Below are 27,068 nucleotides of genomic sequence, written 5' to 3'. Positions count from 1 at the left end.
ACACTTACGAAGTGTGTTTCCTAATTTAACATAAGCCAAACTTAAGGAAGGAATTTTCATAGAACCCCAAATCAGGAAACTCCTGAAAGGAGTTTCCTGATTTGAAACCCAGTTAAAGGAGGTTGAATTGGCAGCTTGGCAATCATTTATGGTGGCAGTACATGGTTTTTTGGGTAATAGGAAAGGAGAAAACTATGACATGTTGGTGTCTAATTTACTTAAGTGCTACAAAAACATGGGCTGTAGAATGTCATTGAAAATTCATTTTCTTCATTCCCATCTTGAATTTTTCCCTGAAAATCTGGGAGATGTGTGATGAACAAGGGGAACAGTTTCATCAAGATATTTTGGAAAAGCGGTACCAAGGTCGCTGGGATTCAGTAATGATGGGGCATTACTGCTGGTGAGGAAGATTAAGCAGGAATACAAGAGAAAATCCCTTAGTAGCAAATGTTTTTAAGGACAATTACCTGATTATGCTGATTATATATTATTGAAATATAACTATTTCACTATGATTTATGATAATTTTTCCAAAGTTAAATGAGTTATAGAGAATATATAATTATTTTTACACTTGAATTATACATATATATATCCCTTTATTTTAACATTAAATGTTGGTACATCTTTTGATGTAGATGTGATAGAGATTTTGGTCATTTTTGGAATCAGCACATTTATTTCCTCCAGAATCACACATTTTCATTGCAGAGTTATGACAAAAAATATTTTTTGTTGGCTAGTGCAATTTTTCTTATATATGCTTTTAAAATATGCATCTCTTGTTTAATTTTAACCACTGTTACAACTTGGTGTGCTATTATGTTTTTGTTCTTCACAGTTATGGAAACAACCTTATATGATATGTGAAATGCAAAAATCACTAAGCATGACTAACTTGTCTTTTCTTTCTATTGTTGTGCTCTGTAGCCAGGATTAGATGTAATTGTGGACATTTTTGTTGCAGAGCAAACTTGGAAAATCATGACACTTGATAAAATCTTGTCAAAATTACTTCTGATGGAAAATTTATATGGCAACTCTGCAATACTGTGACCCCCTAAAATGATAAATGAATTGTGTTCCCCTGATAAATAAAACTAATGATTTTATTTCAATAAGAGTTCAAGAAATAAATATACCACTTTTAATAATTAAATTTTAAAAACAGACAGACCTCTACAACTTTATAAAATAAAACTTGCAGCGGAAATAAAAAAAAAAAAAAAAAAAAAAAAACACATTCAAAATTTGAAGCAAAAATTTAAAAACGTTCTGTGACAAACCCCCCCAAGTTTTTTGTGACCTCCCAGGTAGTCACGAGCCACAGTTTGAAAATTTCCAGTATTGTGTTGGGCATTTCTAAAATTACAGATATAACTGACCTTAGAAAAAAAAAAAAAAAAAAGACAGTTGCATGATCAATCCACAGTTCTGATTGTCTATAAGCAATCTGTCACTTATAAGAATGAATGTACAGCTTTTTTTTAATTTTATAGCCAAGTAAAACACATGAAAGCGAACATATTCTTCAAATCTACACGTTAAAACTTGAATCTACCAAAATCATTTTGTAAAAATGAAAAAAAATAAATACAAATCATTTATCTATGATTTTTTTTAAACAGCAAATAAGAGGGTAGAAAATGTCAGGAAATTCAAGAATTAATTACTCACCAGTCAGAAATTTCAAGCATTTTCCTGATGGAAGGTGTTCTGGAATGATTTATTGATTGTGAAACATGAAGCACACACTGCACAGTTAGTAACGGAACAACTGTTCCAATGGGAAATAATTTCTCGAGAAGATGCACAATGTGGAATGGGACATTTCTCTTCAGCTTGGCAGGAAGCCATGTGATTTAGTACATTTCTCATTCTTCGACATAAAGGAACAGAACAACGTTCTCCAGCATTTGCTGGCCTTTTTACCTGCATGCATTGATGAGCATGCAACAAAATACGAAACTGACTGTTCATTAGCTTTTGTTTCTTTGAGTCAATAGCTAATAATGAATTAACAGCAATCCTGTTTACCTGGAATTCTTTTTCCTAATAATAAACAAAGCATAATGAATATCACTTAACTCAAATTGTCATACTGAAAGTAACACATGGGAAATTTAATATAATCTAAGAGTTAGGATACAGTTATTACAAATTGAATTTGAATTTTTTCTAGAAAGAGTCAATCTCTCTGTCAAATTCTGATGGAATGAAACTATTATTCATAGAATGCCAAATCACAGATCTACCATAGAATGCCAAATCACAGATCTACCATAGAATGCCAAACCACAAAAGCTAAGGCAGCATAAGTATCTCTACAGTTATTCACTTCACACTGGAATCACAGCCTCCAATCCCACACTTCAGAAGTGAATACAAACCTCTACATAACAATATTACATATGTATTTTTTTCAAAAAAAATACATACAGTAATATCTCCAGATACTAATTCACATTCCTCCACCACTTGAGCTCTATGTGCAGTGGCATTGTCGTGCATGAAAAGAAAATCTGGGCCAACTTTTAAGGCAACAAACCAAAAACAGATAAAATCCCATTACAATGAACTTAACAGCAGTTGAGGGGGGGGGTGGCACTCAGTGGGTAAGTTATTTTTTGGGTTTGCTATTCCCAAAGTATAAATCATACATTATACTATATTAAAATAGCCTGCAGGTAGTTTGTAGGTAGGAGGATTAACAGGAGGTGTTTGTTGGGCCAAGTGAAATACATTTTTTTTTTAGCAGAAAGCAAGAGTAACTCTTGTTTTTCCAAGAGTAATGACCTCAATACATGGATATTGGTATACTGGATTGAATTAGAGTTATGTTCAGATTTTCAGACATTGTCATAACATTTAAAAGAAAAATAAATTGTTTTATTCAAGTCAGAAGAGTGAAACACGAACATATTTTCTGCACAGGTAAGGATAACATGCCTAGTATTACCAGCTTGCATAGCATGTTCACAATTGCTTTTACCAGAAGTTTGCAATTCAGAAGTTTATTCTTAAATTCATCAATTGGTCTTGCAAAACTTTTGGATCTTGAACTGGGTTTGAACATGAGTCAATGTCACTCACTAATGATTGCTTATTATACCTTTCAATTTGATAACCTCTGAAAAGTAGTCATATTGCTTTTCTCGCCATTTTTAACCTTTAAACAGGTGCAAAAGTTGCCACTTTTCTACCCTTTGGTTAATTACACATTTAATCAAAGACAGCCATAAATGTACATACATGCTTCAAAACCTTTTTATTACTCCAATGTCACGCATTAGTTGAAATTGTTTAAAATCTATCTTTCCTTTTAGCACTTCTTTCTGAATAGTACTAAATGTCCACCAAATATTCATCCACTTTCAGAGGATGCTATCTAGCTCCCTTTTCCAACTAATTATGTTACCAACAGCAAATTCTAAATGGGAAGCATTCAGGAAAGTAATCAAAGAAGCTATTAGGCTTTTCATAGCAACAAAGAAATACTGTTCAAGCCTTAGACCTAAATGGATGATAGATGAACTACTGAGAAACGTGGCAAAGAAGAAAAGTGCATGGGATGTATATAAATTATCAGGTGACACAGAAGATTATGGTAGATATAAATTAGCGAAAAACCAAGTCACAAAGGAGGTTGGGCAAGCTAAGGCAGATTTAAAAAGTCTCTGGCAAAGAATACAAAATAAAACAACAGACTTCTATGCTTACATTAACAGCAGAAGGAAGGGGTTGAATAACATTGGGCCATTCAATGTCTGTGGGTTAACTGTTGATTATCCTGCTCGGGTTGCAGACAAACAATAGGTATTTTGCATCTACATTCACACAAGGAATTCTTTAGGGAAGGGGTGCCAGACATTTATCAAACTCTAACAAGGAGTTAAATGATTATGAAAACTGAAAGGAAAGTAGAGAAGAAATTGTTAAGATGGACATAAAAAGGCATGTGGGGTGGATGGAATCTATCCAATTATATTAAGGGAGTGATAAAAGGAGGTTGGTTGGTTGAGTTTTTATTGGCGCATCAGCAACTAAGGCTATAATGCGCCAAAACTTTGTCATAAAAAGGTAAAATTTTCAGTGACCTAAGGAATTAGGTCACTAAGTCAGGGTATAAAAACAAGAATAAACTGTAAAAGACAAATATCAGTCAACAAGTAACAATAATAAATCTTATAATAATAAGATTTTTTAAATAAGAGTAAAAAGATTTACTGTTTTTAGGAAACTAAAAACAGCAGACACATGGTCATTGTCGGATAAAATCTGACTGAGTGTATACGGCTCAGTCAGATGGTTAAAAGCAGTAAAACGAGCATTTCTAAAATTGGTACAGTCACAAAATATGTTGAACGGATAAAATGGTGTCGCACTGCTCGCACATAGGAGGGTCATCAGCCCTCAGCAAAAAAGAGTGTGTAACATGACAGTGTCCTATGCGGAGCCGAGCAAGAACAACTTCCTCTTTGTGATCCCTGCGTAAGCTGGACCGCCAAGGATTAATTCGACATAGTTTGTTTGTACTAATCAGGCGATGCCACGAATCTTGCCACTGAGATTGCAGGTTACTACGGATCACTTGCCTGTAGTCTGTATAGGGGACTAACAGGTCAAGATTATCCATCAGGGCTGCCGATTTGGCTGCAGTGTCAGCCAAATCATTTCCTCTAATCCCAATGTGACTGGGGATCCAGCAGAAGTGGATATCGAATCCACTTGCATCGAGGCTGTATATTATCTGCTGAATTCGGGACAGGGTTGGATGATTAGTGCATGACACCGCTGGTAAAGCCTGTAGTGCACTCATTGAATCGGCATATATAATACACCGTTGGTATCGGTGTTTTCTTATGTGATCTAGAGCTAACTCTATAGCATGCAGCTCTGCAGTGTAAATGCTGCAGTTAACGGGTATCTGCTCTGATATGGTTTTAACTGGAAAAACAGCAGCAGATCCTACATATGATTCTGACTTCGAGCCGTCTGTGTAACCTGGCAAGAAGTCAGAATGTTCTGCACGGTGTTGTAAATAGAGCTGAAGGTAGACAGAAGCTGGAGTATTAGATTTCGTCGCAAGTTTGAGCGAGAAGTCACATGCTGGTGATTGTGCATGCCGGGTGGAAGGGGCTCCTTTGGTGATTGAGCAACCTTGTCTACCGAGATGTTAAGCTCATTGAGTAGCTCTTGAACACGAATGCCGAATGGCCGATTGGCAGTACGTCGTGTGTTATAAAGATTTTCCCATCGTGGCTCGAACACGGATGTCCACGTGGGATGGTGTGGTAGGGACTTCAGCTTGAAGGCATATTGCAGAGACAACTGCATTCGCCAAAGTGACAAAGATGGTTCATTTGCTTCGGCATACAGACTTTGGACAGGCGAAGTTCTAAAAGCACCGGTAGCAATACGGATAGCTTGATGATGGACTGGGTCAAGCCAACGAACAGCGCTATTTCTGGCAGATGAATACACCTGAGATCCATAGTCCAATTTTGATCGTATTAGTGCACGATATAAGCGGAGTAGAGTGCATCGGTCTGCACCCCAAGAGGTAGAAGACAGAGAGCGGAGAATGTTAAGCCCTCTTGTGCACTTTGTACGTAGCTGACGAATGTGTTGGACAAATGTCAGCTTTTTGTCAAAAATGAGTCCCAGGAATTTTGCCTCTGATACAACTGGAATGGTGCTTTGCCCAAGTCATAATTCAGGCTCAGGGTGGAGGTTACTTTTGCGACAAAAATGGACGCAAACGGTCTTCTCCGGTGAGAACCTGAAACCATTGGCCGTGGCCCAGGAGTTAAGACGGTCAATAGCTTGTTGCAGTTGTCTCTCAATAACCCTCATATTGCATGATTGAGAAAATATACTGAAGTCATCGACGTAGAGTGCACTGTTTATAGTTGGAGGAAGTTGCTCGGAAATAGAGTTTATTTTAATGGCAAAGAGCGTGACACTTAAGACAGATCCTTGTGGTACCCCCACCTCTTGGCAAAAGGGCCACGAAAGGGAGGATCCTACATGAACTTGGAAAGAACGGCAGGATAAAAAATTTTTAATAAAAACGGGAAGGTGACCTCTTAGACCGAGATTGTAAAGGTCTTTTAAAATAACAAATCTCCAAGTTGTGTCGTACGCTTTTTCCATGTCAAAGAAGATGGACACCAAATGTTCTCTTTTTAGGAAAGCATCTCGGATAGATGTTTCCAAAAACATCTAATTAAGTGGTCCAATGTGGACCTGTTTCTTCGGAAGCCGCACTGAAAGCGGGAGAGAAGGTCGTTCGATTCTAAATACCATAAGAGACGAGCATTGACCATTCTCTCCAATATTTTGCACAGACAGCTGGTCAGAGCAATAGGATGATAGTTTTTGGGGCATTTAGGATCCTTTCCTGGCTTGGGAAATGCAAGTATAGTTGCTTTCCGCCAGGTATCCGGAAAATGCTCTTCAAGAAAGATTCTGTTGTACAGGAAGAGCAGATGGTCCATGGATCCTGGTGAAAGATGTTTTATCATTTCATAATGGATGTTGTCTGGTCCAACAGCGGTGGCCTTTGTACAGGCAAGTGCTGTTTTCAGCTCGTGGTTAGTAAATGGCCCATTATACGCGTGGGAACCCTTCGATGTGAACGTAAGTGTCTGCTTTTCATTATTGTGCTTTAAGACCAGAAACTCTGGGGAGTAAGATAATGTTGAAGAGATGTTAGAAAAAGTTTCCCCAAGAGCATTGGCTATTGCAGTAGATTCTGCAATAGTACATCCATTATATTCCAGGACCGATGAGGGATGTGCAGTGTATTTCCCTTTCATTTTCCAAATTTTATCCCAGACCACCTTAGTACTAGTGGACTAAGTAATTGATGAAGTAAAACGGATCCATGATTCCTTTTGACTCTGACGGCGGATGTAACGTGCTTTGGCTCGTGCGCGTTTAAAGACTATAAGGTTGTTCGTGGTAGGATATCGGCGGAATATCCCCCACGCTTTGTTTTGAGCCTTTTTTGCTGTTGTGCATTGTGAATTCCACCAAGGCTTAGGAAATGGTGGAAACCGGGCAGATGTTTTTGGAATAGCATTCGCAGCTGCTTGGACGATACTTTCTGTGATGTACGTTACTGCATCATTGATAGGCTCCTGACTGACTTTACTTAGGTCAAAATTTGCCTGATGTTGGAAGGCAGACCAGTCAGCTTGATCAATCTTCCACCGTGGTAACCTAAAAGGAAGACAAGGTCTCGCACTGTATAGCGAGGTTATCACAGGGAAGTGATCACTTCCATATGGATTCTCCTCCACTTCCCAAGTGAGTGAAGGGGCGTAGAGAAGGGGAGCAGATAGAGAGATCAATGGCAGAAAAAGTACGGGTAGGCATGTGGAAGAAGGTGTTTGTTCCAGTATTTAGAAGGGAAAGGTCATTGTCATTGAGCATGCGCTCTATGACTCGTCCCCTTCTGTTGATGTTAGCACTACCCCACAGGGTATTATGTCCATTAAAATCCCCGAGAAGTAAGAAAGGGGGAGGCAACTGCGTTACAAAGTCATCAAGGTCTTTCTGGGAGATGTCAGTCCCAGGTGACAAATAAATTGAACAGATCGTTAGTAAAAATCCCACTGTAAGGTGAATTGCAACAGCCTCAATGCTAGTTGTAATTAGCAAGGGCTGAACTGGGGTCTGGTTGCCCACAAGGATAGCCACTCCCCCATGAGCAGAGCCATCCGCAATTCTATCCTTTCGAAAAATTGTGATGTTGTGCATGGTGGGATCATCATTTGCCTTTAGATATGTCTCCTGCAAGCAAAAGCAAACTGGCTCATGCTTTTGCAGGAGAGCCTTGATGTCATCAATATTTCGCCGGAATCCACGACAATTCCATTGTAGGAATTTAGCCATTATTTTGGCTTGGTGGGTCCATCAGGCGGCTTCCGAGTTGCTGAGGGCTTACTTTTCTCAGTCTTGGGTTTATCTTTTTTGGGGAAGAATGGACGCTGTCCCGTGTCCATTTCTTCCTCCGCAAAGAGTTCCAAGACTGAATCTTCGGGTATCTCCTTCTGCTCGACATCCATCTTTTCTTGGCTACTAGGGGGGGGACTTCCCCTTTTTTATTCTTTTCTTTCATAGTTACCTTTGTTACTTGTGGAGCATTAGGAGGTACCGATATAGGAGTGGCAGCTGATTGGTCCTTCTGTGCAGGTTTTTGAGAACTTAAGAGATAACGCGCGATGGGAGTGAAAGACTCCTTTGGAGGAATGGTCATGTCCGTCTGAGTTCCGACGGAACATCTCCCTGCTACCTTCTGGGCGTAGGTAAGTCTGTATTCAGGGGTTTGACCGATTTCCTTGCCTCCTGGTATGATATATTTAGCTCTGCCTTCAGCCGTTGAATTTCTTTTTCTTCTTTCCACCTCTGGCATGCTCGTGAATAGGCCGGGTGTTCGCCTTCACAGTTAATACAGGCGGGTTTTGCGGCTGAACATGCTGTTGTTTCGTGGTCCTTTGCACCGCATCGAGCGCATGCAAGGACTCCACGGCAGGCCATTTGAGAATGTCCATACTTCTGGCATTTAAAACACCGTAAAGGGTTCGGAACGTATGGACGCACTGAACAATTGATGTATCCAGCTTTAATCTCGTCAGGAGGTTTAGGAGAGTTAAAAGTCAGGATATCCTGGTTTTAACAATTTTTCCATCCCTTCGCGCAGTGATTCTCTTGACGGCAATAACTCCCTGGGGTTTTAATTCGGAGCAGATTTCCTCCTCGGTTACGTCGAGAAGGTCCCACTCCGAAATGACACCTCTCGATGAATTGAGTGTTCTGTGTGGTGTCACTGTTATGGGTATTCCACCGATCGATGTTACTCGGAGGAGATGTTCTGATTGCCTGTCATTTTTAGTTTCAATTAAAAGGTCTCCAGAACGAAGCCTCTTAACTGATTTGGGTGAACCTGCTAATCCATCTAACCCTTTTTGGATAAAAAAGGGTGACATTTTACCAATTGGTGTTTCATTGGTAGAATGCATGATTAAGAACCTTGGGACTGGCCCTGATGGTAATTCGGTTCGCTGCCTCTTTTTAGCAATAATGCTATCTGCTTCTTTTTCAATGGTTTCAGATAGGGACCGGGTTGGGGCCCCTGAAGAAGTCAGTTTATCAGGATTCATAGAGTTTTTTATATGGTTCAGTGCCCGGGCTCCCCACCCACCACTGAGCCCAAAGGGACGCCCACTACCCGGCATGCAATAAATGCGCTCGGGAGTGGAACACCAGGGGTACCCAGACACCATACCCGCACCGCCGCCAGCCTGAATCCTGTCCCTCGGACCATGGCATTGACACGGTTGACTCTCGCAGGCGAGCCTACTAGCTGATTGATCCTAGCCGGGCCTTCCAGGACCTCCCGGCTTGTCGAAGCAGGGGCCAAAGTGGTGTATTGAAGCTGGGCCCCTCAACCACCAGGATCCTCCTTTCCGAATTTCCACAGGTCGCAGCGCACGGCAAACACGCCGGATTCCATTGATGTAAGCCTGGAACTTGGGCTGTGGGCGTTGGATCCCAGTGATGCTAGTCTGGAAGTCCAGCAGCGTCACTGGGAGGTCCCCTCACCACGTACAGGTGCCCATGTTGAGGGGATATAAAAGGAGGTAAGCACATCTTTAGCCATAATTACGAAAGCATCCTTGGATTTGGGGGAGGTCCCTATGGAGTGGAGATGTGTTTAGGTATCCCCAATTCATAAAGGGGGATCGAAAGGTGACGTAAGTAATTACAGACCTATTAGCTTAATAGGTCTGTAACTGTTCAGAGAAAATAATGAAATCACTGGTTAAAGAAGTAATGCAAAACCATCTGAACAAGCATGCAATTATAGTGCAATCAGAGCATGGATTCGTTAAGGGGCAGTCTTGTCTAACCAATCTGATGGGTTACTATGATGCAGTGACCAAGGAAATGGATGCAAAAAATAATTTTTACATCATATACTTTGATTTCAGGAAGGCTTTTGATACTGTCACACATAAAAGGTTGCTGTACAAACTGGAGCAATGTGGCATTAAGGGCAAGTTACTGTTATGGATAAAGGGATGGGCAAGTGGAAGAATGTTATCAGTGAAGTTTCCCAGGGTTCAGTGCTCAGCCCATTATTGTTTTCAATATTTATCACTGATATTGATGAAGCTATATCAGGCTTAATGTTTAAGTTTGCAGATGATACAAAGGTTGGCAGGATGATTAACGACAATTATCATGGTGAGCTACTGCAACAAGATCTGGGAAAAATGGGTCGATGGGCTGAGAAATGGCAACTGAAGTTTAACATTCACTTGACAAATGCAAGGTACTGCATATGGGTAGCAGTAACCCCAGAGTAACTTATCAACTGTGTTATACTACACTCAAGCTAGTGAAGAATGAAAAAGACCTGGGGGTAATTGTGCAGTTAGATATCAAATTCTCTGAGCAATGCAGACATGTTGCCAGGACAGTGAATGGGGTTTTGTCAATAATATACAGAAATTTTACTAGCAGGGATAAGGAGGTGATTTAAGGAGGTATGACCTAACCGTAGCCTTTGTATAAGGCTACGGTTAGGTCACATCTTGAGTACTGTATACAGGTCTGGAGGACTCACTTTATGAAGGATGTAGATCTGCTGGAACAGATGAAGAAAAGGGCAATCAGACTGGTGAAGGGAACAAAAGGGTGCAGTACTAGGTTTCAGTTCTGCAATCTGCAGAACTGAAACCTAGAAAGGATTCAGTTCTGCAGATTGCAGCATCTCAAGACTAGGCACCTGTGGGGAGATCTGAATGAGGTGTTTAAAGCCTTGACTGGATTGAGTAAGCTGAATGTTAATGGCATTCTTCCTCTTGCTGAGACTACACACATGAGAGGGCATGACTTCAAGTTGAGGAAGGATGGATGCAGGATAGATGTGCAGAAGTTTGCTATCAGCCAGTGGATGGTTCATCGTTGGAACAGGCTTCTATCTGTTGCTGTGGAAGTGGATGGGTTAAGTAAATTCAAGGAAGAACTAGACAAATTCTTGGAGGATATGAATGGGTGAACTGTGTAGGTTTTTCTTTTTTTTGGTTGATGCTATAAAAGCTTGATTTTTTGCAACATTTGCCATTACTACTACTACATTGTTAATTAGCATCGCACTACACAAGTAGTAAGAAGTGACTGCACCTAACAGCACAATGCTATTATCAAGTTTGTATTCTGCAACATAGACTACCACAGCACGTGACAGTCAATTTATTAATGAAAATAAGTAGAAATTTGCAGAATTTAAAAAATAATCCAATGAAAAGAAAAAGACAGAGAAAAAATGAGTATTGTGTTCGTAAAAAGGGAGAGCAACTCCACCAATATCATGACAATGAGATGGACAATGGTCAAATCGAGTAAAAAACAGACAGATTCTCCACTCTAAATATGGAGAGTTCACAGCTATACCAGAGAGCGCTCTCCTGAGTCCAAGGATGTTCTCATAATTAACCTTAATGGTTCAATACATTCTCTCTTAATACCTTCTTCAAATTTCTCTACAGATTGAAGTGAAGTACTTATTCATTTCATCAGATGGGTTACTGATGAATTTTCCGCACCCATTATGCATGGGTCCGATCTGATTGATTTCTTCTCCTTGGTACTCACATATAAGAAAAACTCTTTATTCCCATTCTTTGTTCTCTTAGTGATTTCTCATACTTAGCCTTTGCCAACCTAATGTCTTCTGTGGTACTATTACAGATCAACTTGTCGCTGTTTCAAGCTTCAATGCTTTTCGTTGCTCCGTTTGACTGGCCACCTCTGTATTCGTCCATCTTGGCATCCTTCTTGTGCCATATTTTCTTAATGGTATTATCTTATTATCTTATTAAATTATTATTATCTAAGATAATACCATTATCTTAATGGTATTCACAGAAGCATTCATGGCTTCTGTGAATATGCTTTAAAGATGTTCCATAATTCTAATGTATTCACCCTCTGCTATTAACTATAAGCTGCCAAAATCTCCTTTTCTGAACTTAAACCCCATGCCTTTAACTTTAACAACTGAAATCTTTCTGTATCGTCCAACTAAGGCATGCATGGTCACTTCCTGCTAATGGTTCCTGCACTGTGAGCGCTATGATGTCATCAGGTTCATGGGTAATGATTAGGTTTAGAATATTCTTACCCCATAGTATTTTCTTCACATAGATTGTATGCTGTCATGCTTCTTATCAAAAGTAGCTTTTGATAAGAAGCATGACCACCCCCCACCCCTTCTATCTAGTCTGTCCTTAAATACATTATACATACCATAGTGAAACTCATCATCACCTATTTCTTCACAACACCATCTTTTCATTAGCCCCATTATGTCAGCATTAGTTGTCCTAATCAGGAGTTCGAATTCACTCATTTTATTGACATTTCTGCAGACACAGTTAAGACTAAATGTTTGTGTATGGTTTACTACCCTGATACATCCCTTGAAGTTATTTAAGCCTGTTTTCCTAGCATTAGCTTCCTATTTGTCTTCAGCACATCTTGCAAATATCAGTTGTTGTGGCAATAAACAGTAGCTCTTGAGATGTGTGCCAGCATTACTTTGACCCACCATATCACACACACACACACACACACACACACACACACCCTGAACTTTACCCTTAAACCATCCACAATGATATTGGCAAAAGTTCTTTCACCACCTTTTCCAAAATGTATTCCATGTCTATAAAGCATTTTCCTTCCATCTACAAGTGTGGGCCAAGCTGATAAAAAGTTTTTTCCCCAAGTCTTCAGTGTCACTCAAGTCTTCGGTTAATCCACAAGGCATTCACAGAATATAGTCTCTTCTATTTTGCTTGAGCAGAACTACAGACACGTAAACATTCTGACCTAATTCAGAACATTTCTTCAACATAGTTCTATATTTGTACAACAAATCACCAGTTCATGTGCATTTAATAACAACAGTATCCACATGAATAATAACCTAGTACTAGTACACCTATCCTTATTACAAAAAATGTTACCTGTTCCCCTGACAATGGAATTTCCCAATAAAACTAAATCCTCTTGAACCAGAGTGGAGGTATGCACTCGACTATTTTGTTCTGGCACCATAATCAGGCTGCATCAACTGCCAGCTCACTAGATACCTGAGTTTCCAATGAGTTCTCTATTTTATCTGTCTCTAGGGAGCATCCATTTCTTTGCTGACTACAATTTATCTAGTAATTGCATCAAGTTTTAATTTGAGACTGGTCCACTCCTTACATATGGTAAAAAGAAAAGAATCATCAGTTGAGCTATGATTTTCAATTAGATCAACCTTTGAATACATACCACAGGCTATAAAAGTGATGAACTTATGACTCATAAGAAATTCACTACAGCCATTTCCATCTGAGTCATCATATCTTCAGACAAAGTATTCAAAGTGAATCTTGTAACAACCATTATTAAGTAAGAATTAATTAATTTCCTAGTAGATAAAGTTTCAACTAGGAAACATAAAAATTTAAGATTACAAGGTTACCAAAACGAGCGCAAGTTAGTGGAATTAGTTTTAGCAAAATAAGGATTAAATTTTAAAAAAATTACAGAACATCATTTCACAAAGTTAGCCAAATTAAATTTACAAGATATTTTTTAAAAAATTAGGAAAAATAGTTATATTTTTCTATTACTCTCTTAAATCTAATTTTCCTTCAATCCTCTTAAATATAATCCTACAGAACTAACTGTCCTGTGTCTTCTCTTTGTAACTGCCAACTCCTGTAGCAATCATCCAGGTGGTAATTTACACATGGATTACTCTTCATAATTGGAAGATCAATATCTATTTAGAATGAATTGTGCCAACAAATATTCATCTATATATAGACAATCAAAATAATAAAACCCTTAGTAGAACTACAAAGAATTTAAATATGAGAAAAATTTAATTTTTATCCCCTAGTATCTTTTTTTTACACAGATTGTGTAAAGAAAATACTAGGGGGGTAAAAATGAGTTTTTTTTTTTTTTTTTTTAACAATGAGCAAGTGTGTAAGCATATCATAAACAACGTACTTTTTATTTGAGTGATTTGTAAGACTACAGAAGCACATCCTTCAATAAAGAATCTTGAAATAGAGCTTTTTATCTTAACCACCTTATAATGTAAAATATTCAGCTTTTACAAACCAAATTCTAAATTTTATAATTTGGTGCCACATAATCTAATAAATTTTAGTTTAAAACCAAAGGTCCTTTAAACAAAAAATATAAATATACAATTTGACAGATACAGTAAACTACTCATATCAATATTTTATTTTAAATAAATAAGGATAATACACAAACTTAATGCCAAATTTAAAAAAAAAAAAAAGTAATTTTAAAAGAGGGGGCTTACTATAAATACTGTTCTTAACAGTATGGAGGTTCCCACTAAAACAACATTCTGCACTGCTCTCTTATATATGACATAATATTTGTAGCTGCTTAATAAAGTAGCATATTATGAGTATAAATATTTATAGAATAAAATATTTATTCCTTAAGTAAATTATACTCATGTCTATAAACTTACCCCAAGGTAGTACGAGATATCATGCAGCAAACCATCCAACCTGTTTGCTGTGTCAGCCATCTCAATTCTCAGATTTTTATTTTCCTGTTCAAGTTCCTTAAACAAAACAGAAGATCCAATAATTAAATTATAAATAATTTATAACAATTTGTGAATTTCATCTAGATTAATAAGAAGGGACTCAGGTCAAAGTTATGTTTTGTTTTCATAAATAGAGGAACTTTCTGTATTTATGAAAAGATAAAAAATACTGTACTTTTTCCTTATTACTCACTATCTGATGCCACGGATGAGTGGGAAACATAGTAGAAAATCTATTATATCTCACTCTGCGACCAGTAGCATTTTTGTAATGCATCCTGAACCTCAATTTAGCTTTCCTTTAAAGTTTGATAAACACTTGGAAGTTGCAAAGTGAGCAATCTGAACTGCTGCACAGTACAGATTGCTCACAAGGGATAAATTCAGTTGAAATTTTAGAATATACAAAGGCCAGATATGTCATCTTGTGACCTTAATATTAATATTCATCATGTAGTGCAAGGAAGCCAGGCTTTTGCTGCACCAGCCAAAAAAAAAATGTGTTTTCCTCTTCTTATAGGTACCAATAATCCAGTGGCCTTTGAATTTCTTGAAGATGTCAGCTCAACTACCCAAAGAGAAACTTATTTCAATGATTAACAAAAAGAAAATATCCTATAATGTAGTCCATAACTCTTCCTTCTTAGTTTAAAATTAGCATCATTTAATACCATGAAAATTTCACCTTCATTCATTTTACAACCCCCCCCCCTCAGACTTTAGTCTTATAAATCTCAGACAGATCCCTCTCTAGGTTCCTTTTTGGGTTTTACGAGGGGTGATAATATTTTATACTACTATGTGCTTCTAAGTGTTTGGCAGACTTGATGAAAGTTGAAGAGCTACAGGTTTCATTTAAAGGCCACTTCTAATCTCTCTAAAAAAACTTGGTTTTATCTTTCTCTCTCGGCGTTACTTTTCTTCCAAGCAGCTGTTCAGTCTGCACTAATTGCAAATCTGCCCTACCATCGAATATCGTTCCCACATCTGGGGCAGTGCCCCCAAAACCTTTTTCAGGCTTCTAGATTTTATTCAGAAGAGGACAGTTAGATTAATTAATGACTCATCTCTAAAAGTCTCTCCACTCTCCGTCTCATAGACGTACTGTTTCTGCTACATGCCTTTTCTACAGATACTTCCATAGGCACTGTTCTTCTGAATTGGCTTCTATAATTCCCGCTCTCTCTCTCTCTCTCTTTCAAAACAGTCCGAACAAATGATGCCACCAGCCAACAACCATTTACTGTCCAACTTCAAACTCACAGAACCAACTTTTCATCTTCCCCGTTTATTCATTCAACTGCTGTTTTCTGGAACAACCTTCCTTCATATGCATTTCCTGAAAATTACAGTCGACAGAAGTTCAAGTCTAATGTAAATGAATATCTTCTTTCGTCTTCTCAACTTCCAACCCATGCAAGGTACTAAGTAGTATAGGTTCTAATACCTCTTGTGTTTGGAGTTTTCATAAAAAAAAAAAAAAAAGGATGAAATCAAGGATGCAGTCATGGAAATAATGTTACAGCTATCAAAATTTCACACAATGGAATAAAATATTGCCAATTCGATATTTATAATAGCTTCCCTATAATGCATCTTGGTTTATTTTCATTTGACTTGTCCTCATAATAAAAAATATCATTTTGAAGAATTTATTAATTGTCACATCCAGGAATAAACATTTTCTAAATTTCTTCATACCTTATTCATAAAAATCAGCAGTGCAAATGTAATAAGAGTAATAAATCCACATTTGATAAGAAATTCCAATTTGCAGAGATATATTATTATAAGCTAAAAGATGAAGACTATATATACTAAATTTCATTTTGTTAATATAAAACAAGGTGCATATATACATATACAAAGCAGAGAATAAAATGAATTCCACTCCTGCTGACAACTTTTTTTTTTCCAAATGAACAAAGAAATAAAGCACAATAAACATCTAAGTGCTAACATGCATATTTGTGCTATGTTATAAATTTTGAAAACACTACAGTATAATAGCTGGCGATCACTATCTATGAGATTCTTGATCATTTATTGGTTTTTTTTATTTTTATGCAGGCCCCTTTGTTTCAGATTCTGTGCAGTTACTATTTATTATATTTTATATTTCATTTTATAATTTAATTAATTTAATGCATTTAATTAATTTTAATTAATAAATAAATAATTTTAAATTAATTAATTTTTAAATTGATTTACTTTTATAATTAAATTTCATATATTCCCAGATGGTAAGTAAAATTAATATCTGAGGTACAGAAACAAACAAAATTAGTTCCACATAAGAAACATAGTTACTTGTGTGAAACTGCAGGCTGCAAAAAAATTCATCCTTAATTCTTCTCTATAACAAAAATTTATTTATTTGATGATCCTGAATCATATGTTTTCTCTGGTAATCATCTAATAGTCACGATCACATTACAGTAACTCACAGTATAACTTCTGGTATACAGCAAATTAACACATACATTTTTTGGAATGATGCAAACAAGTTGCCCAAATTGCATAAAGTTTTATCTGTTTTATCTCTCTCCAAGCTATGATTGCAACTATTCTAATTAAAAAAAATGGGGTGGATGAACATTAATATATATATTTTTTTCTTTTCTATGTTTTTATAGTTATTATCAGGATTCTCACCATCCAGTCTAATAAACACTTTACAGGTTACATTAAATGTCCAAAACCAAGAACTATAAAAAAACAAACCTTAATGGTGCAGGTAGCAATCCTCAGCTTATTTTTCAATTCCTCAATTTCTTTATTTTTTCCCTAAAAAAATGAAACAATCACCATAAAAAGTGAGGACATGCTATATACAATATTCACTTCTCTCTACTCAAATTTACTGCAAGTTTCTTTGCAAAATTTGATAATCTCTGTTTATGCATCATTCTACAATTATATAGCAAGAAAGTCAGTGTATAATACTTCATATACATGAAATATATGGCATTATGTACATGAAAGTGCTTCATTTTAAGTTACCACAAGGCATTGCAAATCTTTCTTTCATATGCTCTTTAATGAATATATATATATATATATAATCAAATTTATATCTGATTAATAGTACTTACAAAGTACTATTAAAATTAATCACATACTCAAATTAAATTTCAGTTTTGGTTTTAATAAGTTATACTAAAGTACCTATATCACCAAATGCACTTTCAAAATTTGGTTAAGGCATTTTTTAGTAGATTATCATATACTATTCCATGGCTAATTTGCTGCCCAAATGATCAGTTCTTCTTGAATCATGATTTATTTTCATCTTTGTCTGTCTTTGAAGCTTACGATCATATTTTAGGCAAATAGGTTGGGATGTTGTTTTAGAAGTGCTGAAGTAACCAAGGCCATGAAACATTAGAATATACTATTCCATAAATTGTCATTATTATATCGTCAGTTTGCCTGTTTGCAAAGTGTGGGGGGGGGGGAGAGAACCACGGAACACTCACTGAAAAGGAAAAAGAAAAGAATATGCATTTTTTTTACCTATTTATTTTGGATAATAGTATTTAAAAGTACTATTCTGGTGACATGGATTGGTTGAGAGCTGGAATGCCAGAAGAACCTTACTGACACCCAAACTCGGAAAAAGAAAGTAAATGAAAACGAAATGTTTGTTTGTTTCTTTCTTTCTTTATTTTTTTTTAAGGCTGTTGAAGCTTTACAAAACCAACTCATCTGCTGTTCTAGTAGCATGGATTGGTTGAGAACGAAGAAGAAACTTGCTGGCACAGAAACCAGATGAAAAGAAAATAAATATAGATGATCACTGGGAAAATTGTAGAAGCCTATACTATTCTAAGAGCATGCATTGGTTTATGGTTGGGAAGCCAGCAGGAATTTATTACAAAGATATCAGAAGAAAGAAAAATAAATAGTCATTGCTTTCTCTTTTATTTCTGAAATGCTGTCAAAGACCTCCTGCTGGTCTTGGAGAATGGATATGTTTTAAATTGGGAAGCCTTAGCATTAGTAGAGGCATATGATGCAAGAAAGCAAACTTATGCAGCATCAGCCAAAAAAAAACAAACAAAACTTTCACTTCACCCCTCCGTTCGTTCGAAATACTTGTCCAGCTGAGCCTTAAATTTATTTAGGCTATCAACTTCCACAACAAGGGATGGAAGTCTGTTCCACCAACCAACTACCCACTGGCTAAAGGCAAATTTCCGCACATCTATCCTACATCTGTCTTTCCTCAATTTGAATTTATGCCCTCTCAGGTGATTATTCTGAGCAAGAGGCAGAATCCCATCAGAATTCAGCGTGCTCAACCCATTCAAGGCCTTATACACCTCTATCAGATCACCTCGCCGGTGCCTAGTCTCCAGACACTGTAATTTGCAAAACTTAAGCCTTTCTTCGTAACAGAAACCCTTTGTTCCATTCACTAATCTTGTTGCCCTTCTCTGTACTCGTTCCAGCAGCTCTACATCCTTCTTGAAATGAGGCCTCCAGACCTGTATACAGTACTCAAGTTATGGCCTGACCATTGCCTTATACAAGGGAATAATCACCTCCTTATCCCTGCTAGAAAAATTCCTGTATATATCATTGATAAGACACCATGAGCTACTCTTGCAGCCCACCTGCACTGCTCAAAGAACTTCATATCTGCCTGCACAATTACCCCCAGGTCCTTTTCGTTCTCTACCACTGTCAGTGTAGTACCATAGAGTTGATATGTTGCTCTGGGGTTGCTGTTTCCCATATGTAGTACTTTACATTTGTCAATGTTAAACTTCATTTGCCACCTCTCAGCCCATCTGCTCAATCTTTCCAGATCCTGTTGCAGCAGCATAGCATCAGTAGTGTCCTTAACAACCCTGCCAACCTTTGTATCATCTGCAAACTTGGACATTAAGCTTGATATACCATCATCAATATCATTTATAAATACAGAAAACAATAATGGACCCAACACTGAGCCTTAAGGGACTCCACTAATAACATTAGTCCACGATGAGCAGTGTCCATTGATTACCACTCTCTGTCTTCTCCCCCTCAACCACCCCTTTATCCATAGCAGCATTTGCCTCCAATGCCACACTGCTCCAATTTGTGCAGCAGTCTTCCATGTGCAACAGTATCAAAAGCTTTTCTAAGATCCAAGTATATAATATCAAAGTTATTCCCTGCATCCAGTTCTTTTGTGACTGCATCATAGTATCCAATCAAATTGGTCAGGCAAGACTTCCCCTTAACAAAACCATGCTGTGTCCGAGCTATAACTGAAGTCTTGTCTAGATGATCCTGCAGTGCTTCTTTAACCAGTGCCTCCATTAATTTTCCTGGAACAGAAGTTAAACTCACAGGTCTATAATTACTTGTGTCAGCCTTTGATCCTCCTTTGTGAATTGGGGTCACATTTGCACATCTCCAGTCTATGGGTACCTCCCCTGAGTCCAAGTAAGCTCTCATAATTATGACTAAGGGTTTGCTTACTTCCTTTGCTGCCTCCTCTAATATAACTGGATAGATCCCATCCACTCCAGGTGCCTTTCTTGTGTTTATCTTCAACAATTTCTCCTCCACTTAACTCTCAGTTATTATAAGATTATCTAGTTTACTGCCAGAGTTGAATACACCTCTGGCATTCCCCTTGCTGAATAACTCCTCATGTGTGAATGTCGATGCAAAATATTCATTTAATTTGTTAGCTACCTGAGCAGGATCATCAACAGTTGAACCATCGATATCAAGTGAACCAATCTGATTCATCTCCTTCCTTCTACAGTTTACATAAGTAAAGAACTCTTTGCTGTTTTTCTTTGCATCCCTTGCCAAAGATTTCTCGTAATCTGCCTTCGCCTGCCTAACCTCCTTTGTAACTTGGTTACAGATCACCTTATATCTAGCATAGGCTTCTGTGTCACATGTTAATTTATATGTATCCCATGCATTTTTCTTCTCTGCCATATATGTCTCATTAGTTCATCTGACATCCATTTAGGCCTAAACCTTGAACAATATTTCTTAGTTGGTATGTAAAGCCTAGTAGCTTCCAAGATAAGTTCTTTGAATGCTTCCCATTTTGAATTTGCTGTTGGTAACATCATCAGTTGGTCCCACTGTATAGAATTTAAATACTTTCTCAGACCGTCGTAGTCGCCTTTATGAAAGCAATAACCCTTCCCTTTACCCCTGATGGTAGTTACCTCCTTGAGTAAATCCCACTTCAGCACACTGTGATCACTGCCACCTACTGGTTCCTCTATCTGCAGATTCTTAATGCATGAAGAATCACTACTGATAATCAAATCAAGAGTATTGCTCCCTCTAGTTGCCTCCCGAACATGCTGATTTAGAAAACAATCATCCAATAAATCCACAAAAGCCTTGCTAGTGTGTGAATGACCAACCCACAAATTCCAGTCAATATCTGGGAAATTAAAATCCCCCATTATAAGACTCTCTGATTTACTGGCCCACTCTATTTCCCTGTACAGTTTCTTATTATACTCATCAGAGTCATTAGGCCTATAGCACACTTCTACTCTCAATGCTTATGTCACACCAAACTGACTCGACACTGCACTGTCCAGCAATGTCGACTGGCTTCACTTCCTTGGATTTTATGTGTTTCTTAACTAATAGCATAACCACTCCTCCCTTCCTATCCTGTCTATCCTTTCTGTAGACGTTGTACTCCCCAAATTCCAGTTCTGCATTCCTTATATCTGTGTGATACCACGTCTCTGATATCCCAACAATATCTGCCTTTGATGCTTTGAGCAACACCTCAAATTCATCAAATTTATTTACCAAACTTGTTTACCAAGCATTGTTGTACACGCAATTATACATGCACCTGTTCGTTTTCTTAGCTACCCTAACACAACCCACGTGTTTACTTGTACTGCAATGACTCCCAGCAGTCTCTGAAATATCCTGCATCTTGTTTTCCAGGCTTCTGCTCATTCCAATAGAAGCAGTGCAAGAATCACTTTCACCTCTGCCAGTGGCTACTGTTAATCTATTAGTCCTTGCATCCCCCCCAATCTAGCAGTTTTCCAACCCACCTAACACTGCCTCGATAGCATCAGCAAATATTCTTGCACCCTTTCTATTTAAGTGTATCCCATCCCTGTAGAAGCAGTACCTTCTGTTAACAAGAACTGCAAAAACTTATTAACAAAGAAACCACACACAAAAGGAAAATTAATGAAGGTCATTTATTTATTTTTTTGAAGGCTTTTGATATTTACAGCATTTGTACAGCATGGATTAATTGAGGTTTTGGAAGTCAGATGAAACTTATTGACATGGAAACTAGAAGAAAAGAAAATAAATGAAGATGAGCAATGTCTTTTTCTTTTTTTTTTTTTTTTTTTTTATGGCATGGATTGGTTGAAGGATAGGAAATCAAAAGAAATTCATTGATACAGATACCAGAAGAAAGGTAAGTACGTAATGACGCAATTTTCTGGAAAGGAATACAGATCATGCAGCATCCATAAAAAAAAAAAAAAAGTAGACAAATAATAAAATAGCAAATGGACATTGGTTGGTTGACCAACAAGTTTGGACGGCAAACTGTGCAGGTTGTAAATTTAAGTAGCTAGATCAAAGGTGGGGAACCTGCAGCCTGAAGGCCATTTGAGATACTGGGTGAAATCTTTTTGTCTAAACATCCTCAAACAGTGTGTAGCATTTTAAATTAATTAAAATCACAGAATCATGGTTCTTAAAGAAAAATGTAAGAATGTTATTACATTCACAGCTCAAATTGTCAAATTGTCCATTTGAGCCTACATTTCCGAAAGTGACAGAAAGATGGTGCACTCTCATTTGGAGTTTCAAGTATTTGTCACTAGAGATCACTACTAGTGCTTGGCAGAACAGTCTGTTCAGCTTCAGTTTCATTAGTCTGGTGTTGCAGTAGCTTACCGGACACGTATACAAGTTTCAAAATATTTGCATTCGGACTTCTCTCAGTTTTTTGGTTTGACAAATTTCTGTGGGCAAATATTTTCGAACATGAACTATATTAAAAATAAATCAAGAAACCGTCTGAACAATGCGAGTCTCTCAGCATGTTTAAAGATGAAAATTACAGCATACTTGCCTGATGTTGAGAGACTCACTCAAGAATCACTTGGAACTCTTTGACTTCCTCTCTTTGCAACTTGACTTTCTCCAGTCCAAATTTCCTAACAGTGAGGTAATTTTCCTTGGTGATTTTAATGTTCACAACTCCAGCTGGCTTCCGTTTTCTAGTCACACCGACCCAGCTGGTCGAGATGCTGAGGCTTTTGCAATTACTAATGACCTTGCACAGATTGTTCATTTACCTACAAGAATACCGGACAATCCTAATCATACAGCCAACACGCTTGATCTTTTTCTCACAAACAACCCTTCTAAGTACACGGTCGAAGTGAGAGGTCCTTTAGGCACTTCAGATCACAACCTGGTGATTGTCTCTTCTCCAATGGAGCCTTTATCTCATGGCTATTCACAACCTCGTGTTGTTTGGCATTACAAGAATGCAAAATGCGAGACTTCTTTTCTTCTTTTCCTTGGTCGGATTACTGTTTCAAAACTTCTGATGTCAACATTTGCTCAGATAGTGTCAGTGAAATTATTCTTGCAGGAATGGAATCCTTTATCACACACTCCACTTTAAAATCCCGTCCTTTATCTAAACCTTGGTTTTCCAATAAATGTGCTAAGGCTGTTGAAGAGAAGAATGTAGCATATTGTAATTGGCTTGTTTCTAATTCTTCAGTTTCATTTTCTGTCTACACCAAAGCTCGCAACAATTGTAAAGCAGTTATTAATCAGTCCAAACTAGAGTTTGAACAGGCTAAGAGTAGAAAACTTGCTTCTTGCCCTAATGGTAGCCGAGCATTCTGGTCTCTTGCCAAAGCTATTGGCCGCAACTTTTGCCCAATTCTGCTCCCACCTCTGTCCAAACCAGATGGTTCTGTTGTCACTTCAGCCAAGGATAAAGCTGACCTGCTAGCATCCCATTTTTCTTCCAATTCATGTATTAATGATCTTGGTAAAACACCTCCCACCATTCCCAACACACTCCATTCAATGCCTCCTGTGGTCTTCCATCAAAGGGATGTCAGAAGGATTTTGACGAATCTTGATGCTAAGAAAGCTCCAGGTCCCAATGATATTTCTCCACTTGTTCTCAAACCTTGTGCTCCTGAACTTACTCCTATTCTATGCCGCCTTTTTTCACTTTCTTATTCCAAAGGTGTTTTTCCTTCTGCTTGGAAATTTGCTCATATCCAGCCAGTTCCTAAAAAGGTTGACAAATCCCTCCCATCCAATTACTTCTACTCTTTCTAAAGTAATGGAGAAATCAATTAACCGCCAACTCTTAAACTACCTAGAAACCTTCCGTCTGATCAACGATTGCCAGTATGGATTCTGTCAGTGTCGATCCACTGGTGATATTCTGGCTTATGTTACCCATTTATGGAAAAATTCAATTGAAAAGTTCGGTGAAACACAAGCAGTTGCTCTTGACATCTCAAAGGTTTTCGATCGTATTTGGCATAAAGGTCTTCTAAATAAACTTCCATCTTATGGTTTGCCAACTGTTTTTTGTAATTAGTTATCCAGATTTCTCTCTTGCTGCTCACTGAAGGCGATTGTAGATAGCTCTCCACCTTCTAACTTCTCCACTAATGCTAGTGTCCCCCCAAGAGTCAGTTCTTTCCTCCATTCTTTTCCTCTTGTATATTAATTACCTTCTTCTATTGACTGCAAATTCTATCCATAGTTTTGCTAATGATAGCACATTGCATTCCACTTTCCATTTTGAGAAACCTTATCCTGCTCAAATCAGCTTCAACTTTTAAAAAATCTGGTACCAATTCCTTAAATGCCGATCTTCATGTAATTCTCCAGTGGGGCAAAGACAACTTAGTTGATTTCAACCCTTCTAAAACTCAGTCTTGTCTTATATCTTGCAAAAAAAGGATTCTTCTGCTCCTATGCTTATCTTTAGTGACACTCCGATTTCTAGGCAAAATAATATATCTCTTTTGGGGATTACCCTGACTTCTAATCTCTCTTGGCACAAGCACATTACAAATACAGTAAACCCCCACTATTTGCGGTATCTGTATTCGTGGTCGCTGATTTAATATAAAATGAAATCTAAAAAAAAATGTGAATTTTAAAGCGGCGTGAACATTTTCCGTCATAAAAAAACATGGCCGTGGCTAAAATTATCTTTCCCGGTAAAAAAAAAAAACAGCGCTCAGTGGGGGGGGGGGGGAAGAGGCATGACAAAATCGCGAGTGTGAATGTTTCTTGCTAATCCTTGTTCAGTATGTGTTATGCGCTTGTCACGGAAGGTTTCGTCGGTTGCTTTTAATTTATATGCTTATAAATTGAATAAATTTATCAATTTATAAATAAATAAATTTTGTAAGCATATGAATTTATAAATTGATATGCTTACAAAAGTGATAAATGTACCATTTTGCAGTGTAAAACAGACTTTTTCGAGTGTGTTAATGGAAGAAAGTGACTGTATTGTGGACAAGTTCTTTCTAACCCGTACAAAAATATGGCTATGAATAACAAGGGAAATGTGAGAAGATCAAAGAAGGTGATGACATTTGCGAATAAAATTGAGTTATTAGATAAAATTTCTAATGGTGAAAGTGTCTCCTCAGTGGCAAATCATTATAAAATCAATGAGTCAGTCAACGGTACAATCAATCAAGAAATTGGAAGAAAAATGCACCATAGTGTCCGTGAAAATGCACTAATTGCTTCAAACATTTGCTCTGTAACTCATGATGTTAAATTAGAAAAAATGGAAAAAGCTTTAAATCTTTGGATAGAAGACCGAACTCAAAATAAAATTCTGTTAAGTTCACTCATGATTCGTGAAAAGGCAAAACTCCTTTATCAACACTTTAGCGAAACTGGTGATAGCACTGGTGGGATAAGTTTTTTAGCTAGCAAAGGCGCTGGTTTGAAATTTCTAATAAATATTACATTTAATATTAAATTGTTTCTTATTTTCATTTCGATGCCATATGCTTGCATTTCACTATGTACTGTCTATGTACATAGTCATATTATGAAGGTACATATAATACATACAGACAAAATTTTAGACTAGTTTTTCTTATATATTTCATATTTTGGAACGGAACCCCTTTATTACTATGGGATACATAACTCAGTATTCGCGTTTTCAGTATTCACAGCATTTCTGAGGAGCGTAACCCCCATGAATAGCGTGGATTTACCGTATTGCTTCCTCTGCATCTAAAAAACTTGGTTTTCTCTTTCGCTCTCGGCATTACTTTTCTTCCAAACAGCTTCTCACTCTGTATAAATCGCAAATCCGCCCTACCATGGAATATTGTTCCCACATCTAGGGTGGTGCCCCCAAAACCTCTCTCAGGCTTCTTGATTCCATTCAGAAGAGGGCAGTTAGGTTAATTAATGATTCATCTCTAACAGAGTCTCTCCACTCACTCTCATAGATGTACTGTTTCTGCTGCATGCCTCTTCTACAGAACTTCCATGGGCACTGTTCTACCAATTTGGCTTCTATAATTCCCGCTCTCTCTTTCAAAACAGTCTGAACATGTGCTGCCAGCAGCCAACATCCATTTACGGTCCAACTTCAAACTCACAGAACCAACTTTTCATCTTCCTCGTTTATTCATTCAGCTGCCATTTTCTGGAACAACCTTCCTTCATACCTATTTCCTGAAAATTACAGTCTACAGAAGTTCAAGTCCAATATCAACAAATATCTTCTTTCGTCTTCTCAACCTCAAACCCAAGCATGGTACTAAGTACTATAGGTTCCAATACCTCTCGTGTTTGGGGTTTACATAAAAAAAAAAAAAAAAAAAGAAAAAAAAAAAGAAGTTCAGCAGCAAAAGTCACATTAATTAGTACCTAAATGGATGTTCGTTAAGTTTTTTCAGTATTAATAAATAATATTTCAATATATATATTTTTTTAATAAAACACCTTTCAACTTTATTCCATTTCTTAAAAAACTCCCCTATCCCACTACCACCCCCCAGCTTCAGCTGAGGCTCTTCAGATTCTCTTTTTTAAAAATTAGATCAAAAATGGCTCTTCACTCAAAAAAGGTTGCCGACCCACGGTCTATGGTGTATCTACACACTGATATTATATAGATATAGAATCTTAAAATATTATGCATTGTTGCATTTAGTTTATTTAAATAAATACGTTATACATGGAAATCAAGAATGGTAAAACAGTAAAACAAGCTTCTGTTATGTATTTTTGTATTTGTTTCGTATTACATGTAACCCGCATACCTCTTCTCCCATTGGCTCAATAAATATCATTAAGAGGAAAATTATTTTAATGCATAAAAAGATAAATGAATCAA

At 37.4% G+C, this 27,068-nt stretch overlaps 1 protein-coding gene across 2 annotated transcripts in view; it reads right to left on the bottom strand.

The window, feature by feature from the left end:
* LOC150079802 (uncharacterized) overlaps window positions 1-27,068 on the bottom strand; it is a 215,908-nt gene that overhangs the window by 23,510 nt on the left and 165,330 nt on the right. For both annotated transcript variants that reach the window (XM_090382543.1, XM_090382544.1), the window contains 3 exons: window positions 17,399-17,461; window positions 14,594-14,689; window positions 1,681-2,055 (listed from right to left, as the gene is read on the bottom strand). In XM_090382543.1, coding sequence (XP_090238669.1) covers window positions 1,693-2,055; window positions 14,594-14,689; window positions 17,399-17,461 — 522 coding nt within the window. In that variant the 3' untranslated portion in view covers window positions 1,681-1,692. The remainder of the gene's footprint in view (window positions 1-1,680; window positions 2,056-14,593; window positions 14,690-17,398; window positions 17,462-27,068) is intronic.

The sequence above is a fragment of the Mastigoproctus giganteus genome, chromosome 10 (genome assembly GCF_048544385.1).
Source record: "Mastigoproctus giganteus isolate SK-2022 chromosome 10, ASM4854438v1, whole genome shotgun sequence".
NCBI classification, from domain to species: domain Eukaryota; kingdom Metazoa; phylum Arthropoda; class Arachnida; order Uropygi; family Thelyphonidae; genus Mastigoproctus; species Mastigoproctus giganteus.
The sequence above is the reverse complement of the archived record's forward strand: the minus strand, read 5'-3'. Positions and strand labels throughout refer to the sequence as shown.